Genomic DNA, 19,855 nt, shown 5'->3' with positions numbered 1-19,855 from the left:
CAAAAATCCAAAGTTGGGGTTTACTAGGGAGCCAGGGTAAACTATCATCTTGGGTCTCCCATAGCCCCAAACTGTTTGATTTAAACCACTGTTTGCCTATCTTATTATTATTATTATTATTATTTTTTTTTTTTCTGAATCAGGAACAGACAATTACTATGTGCCAAGAACATCAGGATGACAAAAAAGTCTGACAATGAGGGTTAATTTTTTGCCAAAGCAGAATAAAGTCCACCACCTGAGCCACAACTTTTAAGATTCTGTTGCTGCTGTCTGTGCAGGAAAGTCAGCTAGGGCATTTCCTTGAGATTCAGGTTCAGTCCTTTCAGTGTGGGCCTCAATATTGATAAGAGAAATTTCAGAAAGTAAAAGAATAGTTCATTTACTTCTCTGTTTTTGACTGGGGTCTCAGAGAGCATAAGAAAACCCCTTTGTTTCCATAACATCCCTCAAAACATACTGGCTGTTAGTATAAATATTAACAGTTTGTCCTTCTGATAACTGACATGGTCTGGTGAGGGCCTGGGATCTGCTTGTTGGTCTGACTTCACTTGTTGGGAAATTCCCCCTTTCAAATAGTCCTTATTGGAAAGCAAGCACCTGGTGAGCTTGGAAATGTCTTTCTTCATTTCTACAACATGACCTGTAAACATCAAGATTACATCAGGATTAGTTAAAAGGGTGCCCTGTAAATCTGCAGTACTTAGTATCTGCTCTATCAAATGGATTTTTTCACTGGTGGTTCTAAATGTAGACTTGTTGAACTTGTAATTTCTTAGCTCGGCAGACCCGGTTCTCTAGAGCTGTCCTCGGGTTGTTCAAAATTATTTTATTTTCCGCTTTTCTCTGTTAATCAATCGCAATTTTTATTTCCTTATTTTGAAAGCTAGGGTTTTAAACTTATCAAATAAAGCAGTTCATATTAATCTGTGACTAAATGTCTCAGAGGGAGCATTTCTATTTTAAAAGAAATGTATCAATCCATGTAAAAACTTCTATTGAGAATATTGTGTAATTGAAGACAGTTTTTGTTTTGTTTCATCTTACATATTTACTTTTCTTTGAGAGCAGTTGCTAATCATTGGGTCATTGCTCAACCAGTCTGCCTGAGCGTAAGAAACATTTAATGAATGTTGCAATTATCTAATTTGGAACACAGTCACCATCCTCTTTTTCCCTTTATCATTGTGAGTGACTCTTCTTTTAATCATGAAAAAAGCGAAGAAAACAAGCGTTGGTGTGGTGAATTGCATAAGCCTGAAACTGAATTGTATCCTCATAGTGTGAGAGTGTTTATATTCTTAGTTGTGTTTCCTAATTAACAATGGAGAGAATGGCCAACTTCAAGGTTTTCTGGCAATACATTTTTCTCAAAATTGATGATGTGTGTGTGTGTGTGTGTGTGTGAGACGGAGAGAGGTATTAAGCAACACAAAGGACACTCATGGAGGAATACATGAAGGGAATAATCCTATATGCAAACACACACATTCTGTGCCCATTTATTAATTAATATTTAGACTATCAGAAAACCTGGTCGATCTTCAACAAGCTACCATGGACTTTTCTGGTTTTATTTTTGTTTGTTTTAATTTTTTCTAATGTTTATTTGTTTTTCGAGAGACAGAGAGAGAGAGAGGGAGAGAGAGAGACTATGAGCAAGGATGGGGCAAGAGAGAGGGAGACACAGAATCGAAAGCAGACTCCAGGCTCTGAACTGTCAGCACAGATACAAATGCGGGGCTCAAACTCACGAACCTCGAGATCACGACCTGAGCCAAAGTCGGACACTCAACCGACTGAGCCAGCCAGGCGCCCCTACCATGGGCTTTTCCACTGGTGGGCAATCAATAGTCAATTTCTTTTGCCACTCTCTGATAAGAACCCTTATTTTATACTGGGTGACAAAGACCACAAAGAGACAACACAATGTTTATAATAAAATGTACCAAGTAAAGTTGAACTAGAGAGAGAAAGTAAGAAATGTGAGGCCAAAAAGAAGGAAAGAGAATATAACCATTGTCTTCCTTCATTCTCCAGTAAGTTTTAAAAGACTGAGAAGCAGTTATGATTTTCAAAGTTCATGTGGTCGTATACATATATAAGTTAAAACAAGGAGAAAAGTAATGAAAATAAAAGATGGTTGAGTATTTCTAGTTAAAATACAATAAAGAATGAGGTAAAGCGACCTGGTATACCCTAGAAAGGAATCAAACACAGAAAGGATATATAAATTTTATTTTAAAATCTAAGAATACCAAGCTATCTCATTGGAATGCCTCTGTAGATGCTTGCTTTGTGTGCCTTGTTTCTCTGACAAGGATGTATGGATTTACATGGCAATGTGTGCAAATATTACTGGGTTCAAAGGCGTCTCAATCATCTTAAGAAAATGCATTTCCAATTATACGGACCAGTACAGGGGAGAAACTGGGAATACTGTGAACAGATCATGCAGAATCAGGTGACACTGGCATAACATTTCATAAAGCTACATGGCAAGTTTACAACACTGATTATTAGTCAAGAGTATTGCTGCTGAGGTGGGAAGAGTGTTTTCTATCGCACATCAATTGGGTGAAGTGAACAAAGTATATTAGTATTTTTATTTAAAAAAAATAACGTTTATTTATTTTTGAGACAGAGAGAGACAGAGCATGAATGGGGGAGGGGCAGAGAGAGAGGGAGACACAGAATCGGAAGCAGGCTCCGAGACATAAGCCCAGAGCCTGATGCGGGGCTCGAACTCAGGGACCGCGAGATCGTGACCTGAGTCGAAGTTGGACGCTTAACCGACTGAGCCACCCAGGCACCCCTATTAGTATTTTTAAAGTTTACATATGAAGCACAGTTTTAGTTTAAATGTAATACTTCCTTTGGCACTCTAGAAGAGTCTATTCCAGTATTAGATATAATAATAATGAAAAGATGAAAATAAATGCTGCACATAATGTAAAAGCATTACTAATTTAGATAATGTTATGAGATGATTCATAACATTAAAAACAAGAAAAAGGGGGGGCACGGGGGGGCCAGTGGGTTAAGCAACTGACTCCTGATTTTGGTTCAGGTCATGATCCCAGCGTCATAAGATTAAGCTCCACCTCCTGCTCTGTGCTGAGCATGGACCCTGCCTTAGATTCTCTCTCCCTGTGCCCCTTCCTTGTTCATGCAGCTCTCTCTCTCTCTCTCTCAAAATAAATTAAAAAAAAAAAAAAAAACAGAGAAAAAAAAGAAATTGGGATAACAGGATCTATTGTAAATCTTTAGCTAAGAAGCAAGTGAGCACAATTAACTTTCAGTCTGGACTAGTAAAAACGGAAGAAGAAGGACACAACTGGGAGACATTTCAGAAAACAGATTATACTTGCTCCCTGACTGATGAAGGAGAGGGACAAGTAACTATGACGGGGGTTTTGTGTGCACCTGAGTGGATCATGCTGTACTTAAATAAGGCAACATAAAAGAAAGAAAAAGCTTTGTGAGAAAGGTAATCTTATTTGTAGCAGGGTTTGCTAATTTCCTTTTATCATTCAATTTTTTGCTATGCTTGCTATCCAAGTGGAAATTGAACTGAGTTATATTTAAACATACCATAAAATTTTAGATTTTTATCCTTATATCAAAAGTAGTCTCTCTACTGTATTCTAGTTTATTCTCCATGTAGTAATATAACTAGAATCATTTAAATTATGTCTCTTAACCTGAATTTTTTCATTATGTTTATGTAGAAATAATTACATATGTAATATGTAATACATATGTAATATGTAAATTAGAAATATTTTTAAAGGTTTTCTTTTTTTCCCTTGTGCAACTTTGGCTAGTGTATATGCCAAAAGGGGTCTTGACTAATTTAAAAAGGATGCAGATTAAGTCAAAAACCCTCTCACTCTTTTTGCGACTCATGCATGATACTACATAATGAAGAGGAAGATACATAAATAAAAATAAAGTTATAAGAATCATAAAATCTATTTATTTATATTTCCTTTCCATCTAAGTTCAACTAACATTTTCAGCAGATTTTTTTTTTTTAATCAAAACACCTTCATGGTGCTTGACCTTTATTCATCAACTACTATCAGCAATGAATGTTATTTTCTATGCTTTATTTCTTTTTAAGTGGGTCCCACAGAATAATAGGCTTTTAGTGCAGAGCAAGTCTTTGAAAATATTCTGGTCCTTAACCTACTTATGAAGAAAATGAGACCAATATAGACCAGATGATGGCAGAGCATAACCATGAACTTAAAGCCTGAACCCTATCTCTTGACTGAATTCCTCACCTGTGCCAGGCTGCATTTCTAGTCCCTGTGTCTTATTTTAACTTGAAATCCTAGAAGTAACTATATTTAAAAAATATAAAAATAAGTTATAGCATCTAGAACTCCACTTCATATTTTTAAATTTCAATGCTCCCCCTATGCCACATGCTCATTTCTAAGGATGGTTCACATGTATAAGGCACCATGAAATGTGGCCTAAGAAACTAGACAGTTTTGACTGTCCTTTTATGGTTTATATTTAGAATAAAATGTTGTTTTAACATATGCATTTTTATTCCTCTTAACAACATGCTATGTTGGCAGTGAATAAGCAAAACTAAAGTCAAACAAATATGAGTACATCTCCCAGAGAAATCCCATATAGCAACTGCCGCTTCACCAAGAATAGGTCTGAATAACTGGACTTTATAAAATCATCGTCAACTAAGTTCAACTAATTTAGTGAAATACTGAAAGAAAAAGAAGTTAGATAAAGGGTGGTTTTAGTCATCCACTATTCACCCTGTTGGAGAGGGAGAGATTTCCATCCTAGGGTTATGGGGATGGAGAACATACAACATCTGACACTGGACAGACAGATGAAATTGACAACAATTTATGAGTTATTATTTTCACAGGCTAGGGAAGAAGGATATCACACGAAACACAGGGCGACACTACCAGGGGCCGTGAGAGGCAGGCTTTCTTTTGGTATCAAGAGGGAGGGATTCTCTCTGGTTCCTGCTGGAGGATGTGACCAGGGAGAATTAAGTGGAGCTAGCAGGGAAATGAAACCTCACTACTTAAGAATGAACTGGGCCTGGTTCCCCTGTCCAGCAGAGCTGTTCGGCTCTTTGGATCTCCCTTTCCAGAAGGGAATGAGGGAGGTAAGATTAGACCATTCAAGGCACTCTAAGATAGGCCAGATGTCAAGGCACCACATAATATTGAGCTTTAATTTTAGTCCTCATATCAAATTGACTCCCCGATGTCTTGACATCAATTTTTATCTTGGTGATGAACTGAGATTTCTAGGTAAGAGAAGTACCTCTCCAACACATGAAGTAGGCACTTGACCTGGAGGAAGAGGCAGTGTGATGAGAAAAAGAACTATTTTGAGTTGCTGTCTAAGAATTCCACAGTATGATAACCCTGCATAGACCCAGAGTCTGGACATTTAGATAAGGACCTGAGCTTAGGATTCCCATCAAAAGTTCCTGCTTTGCTTTTCCCAGGACACCTTTTAGAATAACCACTTAGAATCAAGCCAGTGAAAAGTTAGTAATCTCCACCCCAACCACCTTATAGGTGCCTACTACCCTGCTCTCTGTCTCCTTACTCGTGGCCTGGGACAGGGGACTGCCCTTTCCCTGGCTCTTTGCCCCCCACCCTGAGATTTGTAACTACTAAACCTTGTGATTTTATTTCCTTTGTGTGAGTGTATTGAAACTGTGTTATTGATCAAAATAATCCTGGGTTTTACTTCCCCAAAGTGGGAGCTCAGATGCTAAGGGAGCTATCTGCCAAACTTGTATGGGTGACTTATGCCTCCTCATTCAGCAGATCATAAACTGCATTTTTTTAATTTAATACATCAGCTATGCACCCCCCCCCAACACAGAGGGCCACATAGTGAGGTGACCTTTGAAAACATGAACTTTAGAGGTCTTCCCTTTATGACCAGTAAAGGAAATTAAGGAAGCTGGTGGCATTAGTATAGAGACTGCATGTCCCCATGGCACGTGGATTGAGACTAAACCATATCTGTGGCAATCATGGGGGGTTATTTGCTCTATTTGGAATTCTTTGAAGGGGACATTAGGTATATAGAGGGCATGGAAGTTGTATTGAATGTCTTCTTCAAGAGTCCAACATTGTCTGTTTTGAGAAGTGAAATGAATGCCTTGGCCACTATCAATAATCTCTGAAATTCCAAAGGGGATGAAGAGTATACCGGCAAAGCCTTGAATTGTGGCTTTAGTACAGGTAGTGACATCTGTTACCTTGATTTATATTTTGGGTCTCTGTGAGACAAGCGGTTCCCAGAGTGCTTTACCTCAAAGGAAGCAATTCTTATGTAATACACCAAGAGTTTATGAATATGTACGTATGGAGCCATTTTCTGGCCAGGGTATGTGGTGCTAAGATGACTACCTGATGTATGGCTGACCCTTAGATCCTGTTGTTTTACAAGGACATCCTTAATAAAGAATGAAACCCAGAAACATTCCATCAAGTTCCATCATATATGAGAAGAGTGGCAATATGGCCCATAAAGTATATAAACTCCCTTTAATTTTTCAATCGGTTGCTCCTAAGGGGCTCTCCATGTGGCTAAGGGGTCTAGGAGAGGGTTGATCTCCTCTACCACCATGTCATGTGTCAAGGAACTGAGGAGAGGTGGGGCTACACCACCCTGCAGATGGGATATGTCAGAGGGTCAGATTTGACTCCAGCTTGTAGAACGGAAGGCTTGATAACTGTGCAAAGCTTGTGAGCCGTGCAAAGCATGGAGCATGTTACCTCCACGACCCAAGGCGTAATGGTTGGCTTGGTATGGAGGAATAGATGTGCAGGGTCTGTGAGAGACCGTTTTCAGAAGAGCTCAGTGGGTGGCCAAGAACTACCACTCTAATGGTATATAGTGTAAGGCCAAGGAGAGCAGTTTCCTTTATCAGAAGTCCACGGGAAACTTACAACCTGGTGCAGACCTTCTGCATAGGGGAAGAGAAAAACCTGGCAGCCCAGCAACTCCTATAGACAGCTATCTCCTTTTCCAGAGTTAAACGATGTTCCTAAGGTCAGGGTTCACCTCTAGTAAAATCCTCCTGTCTATGGTGCTAGTCATGCAGTCAAGCCCTATGATTAGAAAGCCCTTTGGCATGCTAGTAGCCAGCAGCACTAAGACAAGCCCAGGCACATTGTCTATGGACTTTTATCTTATTTTTTTTTTAATTTTTAATGTTTATTTATTTTTGAAAGAGACAGAGCACAAACAGGGGAGGGGCAGAAAGTGAGGGAGACACAGAATCCAAAGCAGGCTCCAGGCTCTGAGCTATCAGCACAGACCCCAATGCCACAAACTGTGAGATCATGACCTGAGCCAAAGTCATATGCTTAACTAACTGAGACACCCAGTCATCCCTGCTAGGGCCTTTTCATTGAGAAGGCAGTTGTGCTACCTCTTCCATTGTTTGGGGAGGAACTGGGTACCCAATGCTCTTTCCCCTTCCCCTTCTTCTCCTGGACTTTATAAAGTCCTTCTCCTTCCTCCTCCTCTTCTTCTTCTTCTTCTTCTTCTTCTTCTTCCTCCTTTTTTTTTTTTGTTTCATCAGTGCCTGGTCCATGGGTTGCCAGACATGTATACCTACACTTGGAGATCAGGAAAATACTTGGGATAGCAGCACGGGAAACAGTAGCACAGGAAATGGGCAAGGTAGCTGCCATTGCCTGAGCGACTCTTATTAAGTGACTTATTAAGTGACTTAGGTCCCATGATTAATCTTCTGTAGGGTAGTGATGTCCTTCTTTTCCACGAACCACATAATGAGCCATCCCTGGAATCCCTCTGATGGTGTGCAATCACAGTAATGTCCAGATGGCTATCCAAGCAGCTAGTAATGATTCCCAAGTTAGATCCAGTGACCAGAGAGCTCTAGCTTATTCCTTGGTAAGTAGAGCTGAAGAACCAGAAGACCAGGTATGGTGCTGTGTTATCACTGCTTTTACAGGCAGAGGTCCTAGAGACACCTGCCAAATGTAGACTAAAACTGACAAAACATCATGCTGAGGTATAGGGAATTAACCACAATTCTCTTCTTTAGAACAAGAGCATTTTGGGGTGGAAAGGGAGGGAAATACCCACTAAAGACAACACAGGGTCCAGTAGGCTGAAGTGCAAGTCCACCAGTAACAAGCAGTTTAGTCCCAGACAGCCTTCCCTGTATCATGAAACCATTTAGTTATCCAAGAGAAGTTAATTCAAGCTGACTGGGTCATTGTTGGATCATCTTGTTTAAGGTGTTTAACTTGCCTCCTAATCACTCCATTGGTGAGGGGAAAATTTCTGCTCCAGAGTAATGGAATTGGAGACTATGTAGCACCTGACATAGGACAGAATAGACCAACAGCAATTTGTTAGTCTCATATAATCACAACCCTGGGGTGGAAGGTGGCAGGAAGGATCCTGCACAAGGCCTCACAGGGCTGCACTCAGGAACAGAGTGAACAACCAGGGGTCATGGAGGCAGGTCTTTGTAGCATCAAGAGGGTGAGGTGCTCCCTGATTCTGATGAGATAGGATAGGCTTTTTGAATTGGCTTGTTTTGCAAGTTAGTAGGGAACTGACACCCACCTTCACCTGAGCCCTTTGGCCAGTAGGTTGTCCTGCTAGGGAATATCATCTTTGGGAGCAGAATGGAGACAGAAACTTGGAGTTAGGTTGTTTCAAGTCTTCCTGGTTATTCTAGATGTCAAGACAACACATATATTGGGCTTAATTTTGGTCATACTGCAAGAATGAACAGTAGGCTGTTTCAGAGGACCAAAATCCCTGAGACCCCTTGAAGGATGTAGGTCTCAGTCACTAGATTCAAACCAAATTTGTCAGATATTAAGCTTTGATTCTTTGAAAGGTTTTCTATATATTTTTTTAAAGTAGAAAATTTTCCAAAGTAAAACTAAACTAAACTTTTTATGAACATAGGTCCCCCACCTCCTATGGGATTCTTATGGGAGGGTCTCTTTGTCATCAAGTTCTGAAATTTCATAATATCATGTAATTTGATGTGGACCTGTTTCCATCTGAATCGCAGACACTTATTAAGTTTCTTCAATCTTTAAACCCAAGCCTTTCAAGTTTTGGATTTTTTTTTTGAATTATTGCTTTCATCATTACTTCCATTTTTTTCATCTTTTTTATCCTTTATTATTTGAATATAGAACCTCCTTTACTGACCTACCAATATTCTTCATGTTTTCTTCCCTACTTTCTACAGTTTTTTAATCTACTTTCTCAGTGATTTTCTTATGTTTATCTTCCAACCTTCTATAGAGTTTTTAACTTCATTATTTTATTATTTTAAGTATAAAAGTTCTTCATGTTTTCCCAAAATTCTTTTTTAAGGTATTTTGAACTCTTTTCATGTATTCAATATTTTCTCTTATTCATCTGAAAATAGTGATGATAGTTTATATTTCATTTCATTTTCCCTGAATAATATCTCTTTCCAGGAATTATGGTGGGGGTTTTTTGCAGATGTCTGGTGACATTTACACTTAGCTGTGTACCCATAATTAAGAACAGTACTCTAGGGGCTCCTGGGTGGCTCAGTCTGTTGAGCTTCTGGTGATAATATCACAGTCCTTGGGTTTGAGCCCCCCATGGGGCTTTCTGCCGTCAGCACAGAGCCCGCTTCAGATCCTTTGTCTCCCTCTCTCTCTGCCCCTCCCCTGCTCTCACTCACTCTCTTTCTCAAAAATAAATAAACTTAAAAAAAAAAGAGTAGGAAGATAAGTTACAAACAGAGAGGGAGGCAAAACATAAGAGACTCTTAAATACAGAGAACAAACTGAGGGTGATGGGTGTTGGGGGAGAAAGGAAAGTGGTTGATGGGCATTGAGGAGGGCACTTGTTGGGATGAGCACTGGGTGTTGTACATAAGTGATGATTCACGGGAATCTACTCCTGAAGCCAAGACTATGCTGTATGTTAGCTAACTTGACAATAAATTATCGAAAAAAAAACCAGTATTCAAAATTGCTGAAGGTAAAACTGGTTTGTGTGGAAAACTTGTTGAATATGTTTGTCTATAGGGTGATCTTGCTGGATCATTTAGTTAAGGAAATCCCAGTGTAAATGTGTTCAGTATATTTTTCTTCTTAGGCTAGTTAGAGATATTCAGGGAAGTATTTTTGGGTCTTCTGCCTGGGCACATGCATTCTGAAAGTTAATTGGGGAAAGATGTCTGGAATACTCAAAATCCTAAGTTTTCTGGGTATGATGATCTCACATTAAACTGTACCTGCTGTCTTCTGATGTAGGCACCTCTGTTTTAACCTCCTTCGAGAATAAATCTCCTGTCTTCTAACCAGAGGGGATAATTGATCACCTACTTATGCACAGTGGATGAGGGAAACCTGGGAGTCTAATTGCCTCTAAATGACATTTTTGATCCTTCTTTTTATTTTTATATTCACTCCCACTTCAGAACTAATTTGTTCTATTAATTCCTGAGACTTTGGAATATTCTGTGGGATAAATCAGATTTTTTTTCTTTAAACTCTTAACTTTCAGCTCAAAATTAAACACTTTCAAAACTAGTAAGTCGATAACATTTTGGTGGTCCACTTCCAAACTTCCAAAATTTTGTTACGGTTGTTTTCTCACTGTTGTTGTTGGTAGTGGGTGTTTTGTTTTATTTTGTTTTGTTTTTTGTCTTTGAATTGTTCTTGTAAATTTTTCCATATAAAATGTTCTTTTCGTTTCTGTGAAGTTTTATAAAAAGTTAAGTTTCATGCATGAATTCATCCCCTCTCTCTTTTCAACTGGAACCTTAAAAATAAGCTTTGCACATAATAGCAAAGTCTGAAACAGAAAGTGATGAAGAAATCTGCTCTTAGATTATTAAGAGATGGTGTAATTCTTGCTGGAAGTACATATTTATTGGTTGCTAGGATTATATAGATTTGCTTTACATTTGGTCACATTTAAATTAATATTTAAAATTTTTTTAATGTTTATTTATTTTTGAGGGAGAGAGACAGAGTGAGAGTGGGGAGGGGCAGAGAGAGAGGGAGACTCAGAATCCGAAGCAGGCTCCAGGCTCTGAGCTGTCAGCACAGAGCCCAACGTGAGGTTCGAACTCATGAACCATGAGAACATTATCTGAGTCGAAGTCAGACTCTTAACCGATTGGGCCCCCCCAGGCCCCCCTGGGAATTCATAATTTAAATAAGATATAAATAATGCTCCCATTACATATCAATGAGTGAGATTATAAACTATGATATGGAATTTCTATTTTCCCAAACGTGACTATTACAACAACTTAGTTTTCACTTTTGGCTTGTAACAACTTTATCATTATCTCGAGATCTAACAAAATTTTAGATCAATAATGTTAAAGCCAAACGTGTCCTATGTGTTGTTGTATGTAACAGAACAGTCGACTGTCTTTAAGGTTACATTTACATATGAAAAAAAAATAACTGGAAACCTCATAGTGCTTTTCTCTTATTACGTTGGTTTATTCACCATATTATTCTACTTTGAATAGTGCCTGAAATTAGTGTCCAAATCGTATCAGGCAACTTGCGAGCTTTAGTACTTGAGGTCAATGTAATTACACTGTGCATGACAGAAACTAGGCCATTTGGGTATTGCCTTTGCCACCAGCAATTGGCACCTGAGTGTTAATGAGCCGGTAATGAAGAGCTGGCACAGACAGACGCATTTTACTGTTTGGGACTAGGATAACCATATGCTCCATAACTTCGGTGCTAAGTATTTCGCTAGCTCCAGAATTTACAGAATTTTGTTTGGGAGGTTTTTTTAAAAAAAATTTTCTTATGTGATGATAAAAAAAAAAAAGATTAAAAAGGGTCACTTTAAAGATTGAAGCAACTGTACTTGTGATTTTCAAGTTATGAAACATTTGAAAACTACTAAGATCATATTTGGAGAGCAAATATTTGGAAAAAATAAATTTGTGTAGTCACATTTACTTTCAGGTTAAAACCATATTCACAGGACTTCTATTTTGAAAAGTCTTTCGTAATATAAAAAAAGTGCCCAAAGCAACTTCACATGGATGTATATACACAGGGTAGGCAGCCCCTGGAATGGCCCATCGTGATTTCCATATCCTGGTATTGAACGCTTGAGTACCCCCCTTCCCTTGAAGCTTGTTGAGATACGGAACCCACTTCTATGAAACAGAATGTGGTCCTGATGTTAAGTTATGAAAAGGTTATGTTTTCCATCTTGGGAAGCTTCTTATACACGCTCTCATTCTCTTTTGGATTGCTTGCAGAGATCTGGAGGCAGCTCTGTGGTGAGACCCACGCGGCGCGAGATCAAGGCCTCTCAACAAACACATGAGTGAGCCCTGAAGCAGACTCCCTTCCCCAGGCGGCATCTTCAAAGGAGACCAGAGCTTCTGCCAACATCTGGAGTGCAGTCCCAGAAGAGACCTTAGTCAGAGACACCCAGTTAAAGTGCACTAAGAATTTTGAATCATACGAATTTGAATTTGGAATATATTGTTATGCGGCAATAGATAACTAATACAATATGGAAGTGAGAATCCTATTGTCTGCCACAGCAATATGAATTCTTGATGTTTTCTGATGTGATGTGTATAATCGAACAATATGTATAATGTACATGCATCGTTTCTTTGCCTTCCTCTCCAATTTTCTGCTCTCCTTTCTTCCTCTTCTCCTCCCTACCTCACACAAAAGTCCCCATCACTTTCTTGATTAAACTCCTATTGGCTTAAAAAAAATAAAACTGTTCTCATCAGATGAAAAATGTATTAACTTTTGTGAATTTTAGTTGTGGGAATTACTTCTAATTTTCTTCTTTGAAAGAGTTTGCTTTTCCATCGAACCCTCTGTAGGACATAGAGCCTTTTATATGCAGATTGATATAATTATGCTTTGAAATAGCTTTGAATTCCCTGTAGCTTAAACTGAGAACATGAAAGGCCAAATGTTATATCGAACTGAAGGATATAAAAGTGCACGTACATCAATCCAAAATGAGATATAGAAATGAACAGCTCTTTACACAGTGATGTCAGTTTTTGACAGATTATTGAAGGATCTTCATAACTGCCAAGACTGCTTTGGGTAGCACGAAAACTCTGCCTGGGGATAGTCTTATCAGTTTGTATTTTTTATTCTTTCAATACCAAAAGGTGAGTAGATGTTAAGTGAAACAAGAGAAATACTCTCTGACAAAAGCTTTAACTCTCTTCCCCAAAGATGACATCTGGCCCCACATGGTAAAACATAGTATGATGAGATGATGGAATCATCCACCCAATCTGTCACCCTAGAGATGGCAGCCTAGATGAGGAGGTTACATTTTCGGAAGTCGACAGAAAACCCACTTGGCAATCTTCACCTCCGTAGAGATCCAGTGACAGACACGGGTCTCTTCTGCACAGGAGGGGAGTTTATTGTGCCAGTGACAGACACATCAAGAGGATTTAAAGCGCCCACACTCTTCCTTACAGCTAGCAGGAAGATAAAAGCATAAAAGGAAACCAGTGCATTTTCTATGTTCCAAACCTGAAAATCAATACTATGTTTATTTACGAGGAGAATCTAAAAACCCTAACTTTATGTTGAAAGAGTACGCACTGCTCATTTTTAATATCCCAACCGCTTTGCGTTAAGTAAAAGTACATCTTAGAAGTGTTCTTTGGAGCAGTCATGAATAAAGATTTTTTTTTTTCTGTTTAAAGGGCACATTCTTTCTTGAAATTATAATCCAAACAGAAGAATGAAATATTCATCTCATCTGGTTTTGTCAGTAAAGGGAAATATGTCTTAAAATTGAAGATGAAAATCGCCTAAACTCTGGTGTTTCTAGCTTGTGCAGAGATACTAAGAAAGTATAATTGAAATCAGAGCAAGAGGGGGGCAAAACTTTGGACAAAATAGACGCTTTGATACTAATACTGATTCAAGCAGAATTGAGAAGATGATGAATAGAGTATTTATGTGTTCAATACAGCTAGGGAATTGTACTGTGTTTGGCATTTTGCAAAGCTTACCACTGATTAATCTGCAAAATATATATGAAAGGAAATGATAACTCAAGCAGTAGTTGAGAAAAACATAATCATTAATTAGCTTTGGCGCTATAATTTAAAAATATATATATGTGTGTATATATATATATGACATGTAACTTAATGTATATATTAGATTAGTACCACTCTTAACTTTGATACTGTAGAAAATACACAGTGTGCAAGAATCAGCAGGATACCTCTGAAATTATTTCAAACTGGATTCTGCTAGGTCTACTGCTGAAAATCATGTGACCTAGGTAAATTTCTGAAGTTGATCTGGAGACTCAAATCAGTTCTCATATCTAAATTAAGGTCAGGAATCAAAGTTGAGTTGGGAATAATTTAAGAAAAAAACAATCCCGGGGTGCCTGGGTGGCTCAGTCCGTTAGGCGTCCTACTTCGGCTCAGGCCATGATCTCGCGGTTTGTGAGTTCAAGCCCCGCATCAGGCTCTGTGGGGACAGCTCAGAGCCTGGAGCCTGCTTCGGATTCTGTGTCTCCCTCTCTCTTTGCTCCTCTCCCGCTCCCTCAATCTCTCTCTCCTTCCCTCTCTCTCTGTCTCTCTCAAACATAAAAATAAAAATAAACATTATTTTTTTTTTAAAGAAGAAAACAATCTTCATTTTCTAGAGAGAATCTTTTATGATCAGGGTGGGGGGCATACTCATTCCATAAATTCATGTGAAACTCCTTGCTGAGTGGAAGTTCTGGATTAGCATAAAAAACAAACTAAAAAAACTCTGTCAATCCCGTGAAGGACCTACTAAAATGGTTCTAGTTATTAGTGATGGAGAATAGTTATATTCTAAGTTATATTGGTGGGTGTTATAAATAATCTTTTCTTGATAAAGGTGATAAACGATCGCTACCATGAATTTTTTACAATTCCAAATTGTTGCACAAACCAAGGTAAACCTATAGGGCTCACATTAAAATCAAAACTATGATGCTTTTAAAGTTATAATGAAAACGAATATTTCTTAAATATTCCATCTGTGACAAGTACTGTGCTATTCATCACAACATTTATATGAAAAAGTGATATTTTTAATCAATTTACAGATGATGAAACTATGAGAAGCATGTACACTTGATTATTTCTTAATTATAAGGCTAGTGAGTGTTGAAACTTAAAAGTAACTTCTGACATATGGACCCCTGCTATCAGCTACCTTAAATAATATGGAAAGAATGGGGCACCTGGGTGGCTGAGTCGGTTAAGTGTCTGACTTCAGATCAGGTCATGATCTCATGGTCTGTGAGTTCGAGCCCCGCATCGGGCTCTGTGCTAGCAACTCACAGCCTAGAGCCTGCTTTGGATTCTGTATCTCCTCCCTTTCTGCCTCTCCCCTGCTTGCTCTTTCTCTCTCAAAAATAAGAAACATTTAAAAAAATTAAAAAAAATAATATGGAAAGAAGAAAAAATAAAATGAGGCAATTAAGCATGTTATGTTTCATTAGAAATGCCCCAAATAGATACGTGCCAAATTTTAAATATAAACCAAGATATATATATTTCTCTCACATTTAAACCACGTATCCTTGTGGTTTAAACAAAGCGTGTATTACACATATTAGAAATGAGGAAAAAGATGAGCAGATTTAAATTGTAGGTTGTATGCTTTTGCTACACCTTTAAATTACAATTCATACAGACTCTGTATGCATATGTGTGTGTGTGTGTGTGTGTGTGTGCAAAATGAGGTAGGAACTTCATGGTCACAATACTGGACATGAACAAAATAGTATAGAATAAAGTTCCATAGAATATGCTGCAGTAAAATGGGATTTAGAGATCTCCTTGTCTAAAATTTCCCAAAACGTGTTACATGAACTTCAGTTTCGCTTCATTGAAAGTGGGGGAAAAGGGAAAAGTATAGGAATCTTGGTTTTCATTTTTTAAGATGGCAGAGAGATTCCAAGCAGGCCCTGCCCTGTCAGCATGGAACCGGATGTGGGGCTTGAACTTACAAACCTGTAAGGTCATGACCTGGGCCAAAATCAAAAGTCAGATGCTTAACCGACTGAGCCACCCAGGAGCCCCAGGAATTTTCAAGTAGACATTGCATGCTCAAAGATTTATAATTCACCTTGCCATGTTAAAAGTCTCACAGGAGTCTTACAACTTACAAAAGTCCTGTTTAATGCTTTTTAGCCAAGTATGTGCATATGTATACACACACATATAAATACAGACCTGCATGTTATACAATATATAAAATGCAATAAACATTTTACCTGATGATCTAAAAGTATATCATCCTTCAGAAATGCTGTGAAAAACAGTGTTTTTTGTTTAAAAACAAATTATTTGTAATTGATTTGCATGAAATCAAGGCTCATAAGGAACTTTTTAAGACACTGATAAATGGTATTCATTACTTATTCTTAATTAAAAGGAATCGAAAACACACTTTAATGGAGAGAGGGGAATTAATATAAGCATTGGAGGAAATGATAGGTTTTTTTTTTTTTTTTAGCCTTTCTAATGGGAAGCCTTTCTAATATGATTTGTCTAGTTAATGTTTGATGTGTGCAATTATCAGGAATACCAGATCATGTAACTACATTTTCAAGTTTGAATAGTTGATATAGGGTAAGGATACCTAGATTTCCAATTCAAAACCCAAGGGATATCAGAATTAACATAACATTTGATAAAAATGTGGGTTTTTTTCTGAAAAATGGTTCTTAGCAAATTGGATAATCTGACAATACCTTCTATAGTTAGTTAAATTTCCTCGAATCAGGCATCACACAGTCTAGGCTTTGCAATGCCATCTCATTTCATACTATTTTCTATTCCTTCCCTGCTCAATGTTAACCCATCACTACTCTACTCAAGCCTGAACCCTAAGCCTGTCTCACCCATACATTTCAGGGGTGAGCTTGCCTCCTAATTTAGAGAAATAGTTTGGCCATAAGAAAGGATCCTGTAACTTCTTCTAAACGTCTCATAGTCTCAACATCATCTGCATCCATCTTTACGTCTTAAAAGGAAAATTTTTGTCACTGTTTGTCTTTGTCAAGACTTGTAAGCGACAGAATATCAACCTACACTGGCTTAAGAGGAAAGGAGTACTTTGGCTCAGGTAACTGAAAGGTCTATGCATGGGTGTATTCAAGGATCCAAGTGAGAAACAAGACTAAGTCTTAAATTTAAGGTTGATCCATTCCCTTGCGATTTTAATCCCATTTCTTCTTGCTTGCTCTTTGGACATCTTTCTCCATCAATTATCTCTTCCTTTCTTTCCTCCTCTCCAGTAACATTTCATGTTTGTCTCTCGGTATATAAACATGTCCAAGCTACCCTAACTTAAAAATACACACTTACACAACATCTGGATTGATATATGTGTGGTTTCTCACTTTCTCTCTGTATATCCTAGCTCAACCACTCAGATGTCCCTGCACCTCAAACCCTCATGTTTCTCACGCCGATTTCTCAAACTCAACACACCAGAAAATTAAAGCCTCACTGTGGACCCTACAGAATTTGTCCTGGTACTGCTGATTTACCTCTGCCACAAAAGTGATCAAGGTACTCTCCAAAGCTAGAGCCAAACACTATTTAGTCTCTGAGAATCCTTGCTTTTCAGCTCTTCTGTTCACACTTAACAGATTTTCTGGATTCACTTCCAACTTAAATGAGCCAAGGCCTCCTCTTACTAAAGGAATGACAGGCATAAGTTGCTTTATTGCCCTTCACAGATAAGTAAATTTTTTAGAAATTGAAGATTTGTGGCAAAAGACCCCATCAAGTCTTGGGGTCCCATTTTTCTTATGGCATTTATTCACTTCATGTCTTTGTGTCACATTTTAGTAATTCTCCCAATATTTCCAAATTTTTTATAGTTCCTATTTATTTTGGGAGAGAGAGTGCATGAGGATGGGGCAGAGAGAGAGAGAGAGAGAGAGAGAGAGAGGAAGAAAGAGAACCTCAAGTAGGCTCTGTTACTGTCAGCACAGCGCCCAATGCAGGGCGCCATCTCTTGAACTGCGAGATCATGACCTGAGCAGAAATCAAGAGCCAGACGCTTAACTGACTGAGCCACCCAGGTGCCCTCCAAACATTTTTGTTATTATTGTATTTGTCACGGTGATATGTAATCAGTGATTTTTCTGTGTGTGTGATCAGTAATTTTTGAGGCTACGATTTTGAGGCACTATTGACAGTACCCAGATAAAACAGAAAATTGAGTCAATAAATATGTGTTCTCACTGACCTACCCACTGGTAATTCCCCCACCCCTCTCCCTCTCCCTATTCCCTGAAATACTGAAATTAGGCCAATTATTAACCCTATAATAGTCGCTGAGTGTTCAAGTGAAAGGAAGAGTCACATGGTTTTCACGTTAAACCATAGCTAAAATGATTAAGTTTAGTGAGAAGGCCTATTGAAAACGGAGATGGGCCAAAAGCTAAGCCTCCTGTGCCAAACGGTTACCCAGAATGTGAATACAAAGAAAAGGTTCCTGAAGGAAATTAAAAGTGCTTCTCCAATGAACGCATGAATTATAAGAAAGCAAAACAGCCTTATTGCTGATTATGGAGAAAGTTTCAGCGGTCTGAATAGAAGATCAAACCAGCCACAACATTTCCTCTAACCGAAGCCTAATCCAGAGCAAGGCCCTAACTCTTTTAACTCTATGAAGGCTGAGAGGGGTGAGGAAGCTGCAGAAGAACAGTAGAAGCTAGTAGAGATTGGTTTATGAGGTGTAAGAAAAGAAACTATCTCCACAGCATAAAAGTGCGAGGTAAGCAGCTGATAGAGAAGCTACAGCAAGTTGTCTAGAAGATCTAGATAAGATAAATAAGAAGGATGACTAGTTAAACAACAGATTTTCTGTGTAGATGAAACATCCTTCTATTGGAAGAAGATACCACCTCGGCCTTCATAGCTAGAAGGGAGAAGTCAATACCTGGTTTCAAAGCATTAAAGGATAGGGTGAATCTCTTGCGAGGGGTTAATGCAGATGGTGTCTTAAATGGAAGCCAATGCGCATTTATCATTCTGGAAATCCTAGTGCCCTTCAGAATTATGCTAAACCTACTCTGTCTGTGCTCTGTCAACGGAATAACAAAGCCTGGATGACAGCACATCTTTTTATAAGATGGTTTACGGAATATTTTCAGTCTCTGCTGAAATCTACTGCTCAGAAAAAAAAAAAAAGATTCCTTTCAAAATATGACTGCTCATTGGAAATGGGTCTGATTATCCAAGAGCTCTGATGGAGAGGTATATAACAAGATTCATGCAACGCAACGTCTATTCTATAGCTCATGGACGAAGGAGTAATTTCTACTCTCAAGTCTTATGATTTAAGAAATATATTTCATTAGGACATAACTGCCAGAGATAGCAATTCCTTTGATGGATCTGGATGAAGTAAATCGAAAAAGTCTTCGAACAGGGATTCTAGATGCCACAAGGAACACTAATGATTCATGGGAAGAGGTCAAAATATCAACATCAACAGTTTGAAAGAAGTGGATTCTAGCCCTCATGGATGACGTTGAGGAGTTCGAGACTTCGGTGGGAAAAGTAAGAACAGGTGTCGTGGAAATAGCAGAAGCACTAGAATCAGAAAGTGGCTCCTTGACGGAAACCACTAGTGGTGAAGATGATGTGAAGGTTGTTGAAACGACAGCAAAGGATTTAGAATACTGTATAAACTTCATTGATAAAGCAACAGCAAGCTTTGAGAGGACTGACTGCAATTTTGAAGAAGTTTCTTCAGGTAAAATGCTATCAAATAGAAATCATTCATGAAGGGAAGAA

The 19,855-nt window shown here is 38.4% G+C and overlaps 1 protein-coding gene across 1 annotated transcript in view; it reads left to right on the top strand.

Moving 5' to 3' along the window:
- Positions 1 to 12,717, top strand: part of PCDH10 (protocadherin 10) — a 62,427-nt gene extending 49,710 nt beyond the window's left edge. Inside the window, exon 5 of the mRNA XM_047854844.1 lies at positions 12,302 to 12,717. Coding sequence (XP_047710800.1) covers positions 12,302 to 12,369 — 68 coding nt within the window. The 3' untranslated portion in view covers positions 12,370 to 12,717. The remainder of the gene's footprint in view (positions 1 to 12,301) is intronic.
- Positions 12,718 to 19,855: the final 7,138 nt, after the last annotated feature.

The sequence above is a fragment of the Prionailurus viverrinus genome, chromosome B1 (genome assembly GCF_022837055.1).
Source record: "Prionailurus viverrinus isolate Anna chromosome B1, UM_Priviv_1.0, whole genome shotgun sequence".
Taxonomy (NCBI): Eukaryota; Metazoa; Chordata; class Mammalia; order Carnivora; family Felidae; genus Prionailurus; species Prionailurus viverrinus.
Note: the sequence above shows the minus strand (reverse complement) of the source record. Positions and strands in the feature narration are given on the sequence as shown.